This window comes from Hyperoodon ampullatus (genome assembly GCF_949752795.1).
Source record: "Hyperoodon ampullatus genome assembly, chromosome: 19".
Taxonomy (NCBI): Eukaryota; Metazoa; Chordata; class Mammalia; order Artiodactyla; family Ziphiidae; genus Hyperoodon; species Hyperoodon ampullatus.
In genome coordinates, this window is record NC_136932.1 from 7,582,642 (window position 1) to 7,589,314 (window position 6,673).

The 6,673-nt window shown below is 54.9% G+C and overlaps 1 protein-coding gene across 1 annotated transcript; it reads left to right on the plus strand.

The window, feature by feature from the left end:
• Window positions 1–825: 825 nt before the first annotated feature.
• On the plus strand, window positions 826–1,428 carry ARL4D (ARF like GTPase 4D; the record flags this gene model as incomplete). The annotated part of the gene is made up of 1 exon (XM_079726134.1): window positions 826–1,428. The coding sequence occupies one exon, from the start codon at window positions 826–828 to the stop codon at window positions 1,426–1,428; it is 603 nt and encodes a 200-aa protein (XP_079582260.1).
• Window positions 1,429–6,673: the final 5,245 nt, after the last annotated feature.

Consider the following 6,673-nt stretch of genomic DNA (forward strand, 5'->3'; position numbering starts at 1 on the left):
CCCCGCCTCGCCGCCGCAGGGCCGCTGATTGGCCCGCGCCACGTGACGTCACACGCGGGTTTTAAGGCAGAGTGCCCCGGGCTGCTCCGCAGTGCCAGCAGGCTGGAGTCCGGCTAGGATCCTAGCGGGGCTGGCCCGGAGGGGAGCGGGGAGAGCGCGGCTGTCGGAAGGTAAAGGGGCTGTTCAGGCCGAGCCGAGGCGATCCGGGTGCGGGGCCGGGGGAGCTGGAGTCGGCGATCGCAGGAAGGCGGGCAGTGGGGTGTCGCGGGGCAGTGGGGAGGGGGTCTCTGTGTAAGGAGGGCTGTGTCAACCGCCTAGGGATGTGGAAGACGGGTGGGAGTGGGCCTCACTCTCCGGTCTCAGCGCCCGCACCCTGATTCTTAATTTGGGCCCTGTGCCCCCCAGCTGCACGTTCCCCCGAGAATTCTCTCCTGGGGAATGGGTCGCGATGCCTGCTACCTCGCCATAAGCGCGGAAGCTGACTGTCCGGCGATCGAGCCCCCCAACCTCAGTGTCCCGGGACCTGGGGGTTTCTCTAGGTCTCATCGCCCTTGTCAGGGCCCCCAGGGAGGGGGGAGAGCCTCTGTTATACCTGCAGCTGCTTTAAGAAAAAAAAAAAAGGAATTAAAAAAATGAGCAGCTGATTTAGGAAATGATCAAGAAGTTGCAAATTTCATGTTGATTATTAAACATCTCCTCCTCTTTTCTCCCATGACCTTTCCCTGTTCAGATAGCCCAGCTGTGGTCTCCAGAGCCTGCAGTTTCAAGGCCTCCTCCCTGCCTCTACTGTGAGCCCCAGGACCTGCACCTCAGCCAGAGTTCATCATGGGGAACCACTTGACAGAGATGGCGCCCACCGCCTCCTTCCTGCCTCACTTCCAGGCCCTGCACGTTGTGGTCATCGGGCTGGACTCGGCTGGAAAGACCTCCCTTCTTTACCGCCTCAAGTTCAAAGAGTTTGTCCAGAGTGTCCCCACCAAAGGCTTCAACACCGAGAAGATCCGGGTGCCCCTGGGGGGGTCCCGTGGCATCACCTTCCAAGTGTGGGATGTGGGGGGGCAGGAGAAGCTTCGACCACTGTGGCGCTCCTACACACGCCGGACAGACGGGCTGGTGTTTGTGGTGGATGCTGCTGAGGCTGAGCGGCTGGAGGAGGCCAAGGTGGAGCTACACCGAATAAGCCGGGCCTCGGACAACCAGGGTGTGCCTGTCCTGGTGCTGGCCAATAAGCAGGATCAGCCCGGGGCACTGAGCGCAGCCGAGGTGGAGAAGAGGCTGGCAGTCCGCGAGCTGGCCGCTGCCCCACTCACCCACGTGCAGGGCTGCAGTGCTGTGGACGGGCTGGGCCTGCAGCCAGGCCTGGAGCGCCTGTATGAGATGATCCTCAAGAGAAAGAAGGCTGCCCGGACAGGCAAGAAGAGACGGTGACCTGAGGCTGCCCCCTCCTCACCAGTAGGGGTCTACACGCTTGGACAGCCAGGTTCAGCCTGTGGCCCCTCACTTAGCCCCAGGGTGCAAGGACCTGTTCACCTCGATGAAGGACCACGGAGCACACCGGGGGTCCTGTTTTGGGGCAGCACTGGGGTGGACGATGGGAGGTGGGATGTCTTCTCACATCTCTCCCTCATCCTCACTTCTGGAGAAGTGAAGGCTGCAGGACTGTGGAGGCTTAAATGTAAACTGACTCTACCTCGACCCTGTTTCCTGGTTTTCTTCTCTGGCTCTTTGATTAGATGTGTTTGGGGGTGAAGGAGAGTTTCTTGGAGGATGCATTTTAAATAAACGAGAACTAGCTCTTGCCCCTCCCCCCAACTGAGGGGTCTCCCCAGGTTGCTTTTCTAGGGGTGCCAGTCGTAATAGTCTATATTTTTCTCTTTGTATGAAAGTGCCAAGAACTCCTCCCCACCTTTGTAGACTCACAGCCATTTTTATAAGCCACGTGTGTCCTCTGTATTATTATTATTAACGATTTTTTAGCATTTGCCTATAAGTTATTAAAGACTGATGATGTTGTAGCTCTAACCTTGGTCTGGCATTTTCCTCTCCTTACCTAGCCTCAGGGTTAGTCCAAGATTTCTATATGGGCAGGCAAGGGTGGGGAGGAGGGACTTATCTTGGCTGAATTTGCAAAGCAAGCACTTTTCTAAAAAATTAGATTGTGTGTTTATGGGCTGGTGGGGATTATAGAGAGTTGAAATAACCCCATGCTATTGCCTGATCTCTGCCAGGTGTTTTGGGGTCCCTTCTTTCTTCCACTGTCCTCCCCTCCCCTCCTCCTCTGGCTCTGACTTGCCCCCGATCCCAGCTGGTCCTTGCAGATTTAACTTCAAGTTTTGCTGGTGTGAGCTGCTCCTAGGTCCTTGCCCTTGGGGACACCTCTTAGGTCTATGCAGGTAGGTCTGCCTCGTCCGCAGCACTCAGGTGGTTAGTCTGATTTCCTCTCCCAACCCCAATACACATCTTGGGGGATGTGGAAAGAATGGAAAGTAATTTCCTCCTGGCCTTAAGCCACCTCTGTGTGCTCAGTCCTGCTGACTGCAGCTCACTGGCAGCAGTGCCAGTGACTGGTGCTGGGGAGGCCTGGGCTGGATGGAACCAGCCAGGCACCTGTGACTAAGCCACGAGTCGTCCAGCTATTCCCAAGAGAGGGGAAGTCTAGTAGCTGTTTGAGCCTGGTGCGAGTGAGGACGGCTGGATATCCACGTAGACCACCAATGTTAGCAGTGATCGTAAGAATAAAATGCTAGTGTCGTGAGAGCCTGAATACCCCTGCCCAGACTTTCCGGGCCACGCCCACCTCACCAGCACGAGGGCCAGCTGTGTCTGAGGACAATTAGATCTTCCTAATCTGAGTGGGAGTCGTAAGTAAACACCAAGCACAATTCCTTCCAGTCCCCCAGTTCCATGCCCACCCTTTGTGCAAACACGGGATCCCCAGAGCATGTTCCGAGTCCCTGCTCCAGAATCAGATTAAAGGACCTGGGGAGGGGCGGGAGGTGCTGGCAACCCCATCCTGGGGGAGCCTTCCTAAGGAACTCATTTCTTCCTAGCCAGCCGGCAGAAGCTGAGTCTGCTGAGTCTGGGCCAGGTCAGATTGGCTAACACCCGTGCACGCCCCTTCTCCCGGCCCTCAAGGTGGCTGGCAGGATGGGGGTGGATGTGCATCCATCCGGAAGGGTGCCCAAGTCTGCGTCAGTGCTGGGGCCTGCTCGACACAGCTGCCAGGCTGGTTCTGCTGGGGACGCGTGCTACCTGGCTGCCCTCTACCCACACCTGTGACTCATCTCTCCCAGTCCTCAGGGTAGAGTCCTCTTCTGCAGCCCAGGAATAGGCTGAGGAGGACCTGGCTGGAAGGATCCTAGGTCTTGCTGGGAGATCTTTCTTCCCCATTCCACCCCAGTTTTGCTCTTTTGTCTCAAAATCTCCAAGGACACGTTCTCTCCATTTTTGGTCACCTGGGGGACTGAGGTCTCTGGATTTGGGGGACTATGTATGCGGAGGTGCTCCCCCATCCCTAGCAGAGAGGCATCCATGGTGCCAGCTCTATCGTTCTGCCAATCAGCCTCCCTCCCTATCTTATTAGAACTGTCTTCTGCTCCCCTCTTCTCCCCCAAACCCCTCTCCAGCCCCGGGTGGGGGCCATGGTCCACAGGAGACCTGTGAATGTCCTGGCTCGTGCCCTGACCCCCTGGGGGGTGGAGGAAGGGGGGTGCTGGCGACAGGTGAGATGGAGAAGCCAGTTGCTCTGAAGTGTTGTGGGGAGAGGGGACCACGGGGGCATTCTGATTAGAAAGCCACATTCTGGCTGGGTAAGGGTCCGGAGCTTTGTAATAATCCTCCTGCCTTAGTCCATCAAAGGGATGGAGGGCTGGGAGGGAGGGGACCACCTCAGGGGTTCGGCGCGTTGAACTCTGGGCCAGTTGCTTGGGATAGGGGTGGGATCAGGATTGCAGGTAGGTTGTAGTTTCTTTGTCTCAGCTTCTTCCTTTAGGAGAATTTCTTTGAGACCCTGAGATGGGTGCTGAGGAAGAGGCTCCTTAAGGGCCGAGGGTGTCTAGGGGCTAAGAGTGGGGGCAGGGGCTGGTTGCCTGTGAAGTGAAGTTGAAGGAAACCAGTGGTCCCAGAGTTGGGGCTCCCTTCTGAGCGGCACCCCCCAGTCACACTCCCCAGCCACCACCGCCCCCCTCCCCACCCCAGCCATCTCTTCTTCTTGCACAGGTTGGATGGTAAAATCCAGATGGAGTGCACTTTTCCTGGGTGCCCTGTGCTTCCCCAAAGCCTCATGAGGGCAAAGATGGCAGTGGTCCCTCACCTTCCCACACCCCCTCCAGTCCTCCCATGCTGCATGTGCTCAGGAAGAGAAAAAGTAGCAAAAAGGGAGGAAAGAAGTCCCTAAGCGGGTAGCGACTTGCCCGAGGACACAGCTACTTAGCGGTGCGTCCAGATCCTTCCTCCCAGGCCAGCTCTTTGGACTCCCTTGGGCAGACAACCAGGACGTTGGAGACAGGGCGCAAGTCCAGGACCTCAGAGCTCTGACCTGGCCCTCCTTCCCTCCCTCCCTGCCGTGATTAGATTAGGGACCAGCTTTCCACTCCCCCCACTCCCCTTCCTGAGGCGCGCGGGGGCTTTATCTTCAAAGCCCAGCAGAGCTCTGGCCTCAAATCTGGCCAGAAGTCCCCACCCTCCTTTCACACTGACCATGTGTCATACCAAGTCTTTCTGGAGACGGACACCTCCACCAGGGCCTGGGAAGCGCCGAGTTCCACTGAAGCTCTAGGCGCACACGGGACAGCCTGTTCTCCAACATGGGCATTTTCGGAACGGAGGCCAGTGGGAGGGGAGGGAGCAAAGGCAGTAAGGAAAGCCCAGGCCAGCGCTGGGCTGTAAGGAATGGGCAGTCTGTAGCCACACATCATTTCCAAGGCCATCTGCAGGACCACGGCTGGGGAGTTCGTGGGTGGGTGTCATGGAACCTCTTCCTCTGGCTAAGACAGAGGAGGGTGTTTGTTCTTCCCTCCTTCCTTTAAAAACTAAAAAAAAGAGCAGTTCCCCCCTTCCTCACTTGATTATAAAAGTAATAGGTCTTTGTTGTAAAAGAAACTTAGAAACTTAGAAAATGGAGAGCCCCATAGTCTAAACTTCAGAGCTAGCTAAACACTGTGAACAGGTTTTTACATATAATCTTTCAGATATTTTTTCTCTGCATATATTAAAAATAGTATATATATATATATGAATGACACATGGGGTTATCTCAGGCATATCGTTGTACAGTTTTGCTTTTCTCATGTATATCTTGGGCATAATTCAATGTCAGGACATATGGATTGTCTCATTCTTTTTGATGACTACATGAGATTCCATTGTATGAATGGGCCCTCATTTATTAATTAAATCCACAGCATGTCCCCAGCAATGAACTTCCTTGTACATATTTCTTTGTACACTGGGGGGAGATTTCCTGTAAGATGATTCCTAGAAGTGTAATTGTTGTGTCAAAGGGTACACTTATTTTTAATTTTTCTAGATAGTGCCAAAGTGTGTGTATGTGTGTGTGTGTAGAGAGTGGGTTTGTGTGTGTGTGTATAGAGAGTGGGTTTCGGGGTGTGTGTGTGTGTGTGTGTATAGAGAGTGGGTTTGGGTGTGTGTGTTGGGGGGAATTTAATTCAGCCTCCTCATCCTCCATCCTCAAATTTCAAGGCCTCTTCAAGCCGAAGGGTGTGTGTGTGGGTAGGGTGAGAGAGTAGACATCACAGTGCTCCTGCTTTATGGCAGGTAAGAAAAAAAATCACCAGCGATACGGTAGAGGATTTGCAGGCCTGGGGACTGAGCCCCACCCGGGGCTGCCTGGTTGATGGCGGAGGTGGGCAGATGGTGAGGACTCCCTAAGCACCCAGCTTCTCACAGATGGCAGGCGGAGTGGGCGAAACAGCTCCTGAAATAAATCCCTGGGACTTGGCTCAGGGAGGGAGTGCGGCTGAGATTAGGAGCGTGGGCTGTGAAGGGAACATGGAGAACAGATCTGAGCCTGAAGGAGGGCGGCTGGGGACCTGGACCTCCCCCACTCCCCTAGTGGGGACCCCCATCAGCCACTATAGCTCATGGACTCCTGGAACAGGAAGCAGAAGCGTGAAGTATCATATCCCTCGGCCACTCTGGGTTGTTTGGGGCTCCATCTCTGTTGAGTTCATTCAGGCCTCTGGGCTAATCCTGGGTCTATGCCCCTCCTGGGTGGATTGGGATGGTGGGGAGTGAGGCAGGCAGGAGAGTGTATCTCTTTAGTACCTCCCATCCCCTCCTATTAAATCTGGTGGAGATTGGTGGAGGAGGGTGGGGCTGACAGCTGGCTTTTAAAGATTGCTGAAAGTGAAGTTTTGCGATTTTGATTGTGTTTGTTTTTATAAGATCACTCACTGCTTTCCATCCCAGATGCTGACTCATCCCTCGGGAGAGAGAAGGCAGAAGTGCTTGCTCATTCCCTGGAATGTTCCCAGTCTAATGGGGGAGGAACAGAGCCACCACTCTGACCAGGCAGCACCTCAGAAAGTAACCTCAAAGTAAGACGTGGCTCTGCCACCAACTTCTGTGACCTTGACCAAGCCCTTCCTGGTCCCCTGGCCTCAGTTTACCCATCTGTAAAGTGAGGGGGTTGAGTACACAGTATCAGATCTTT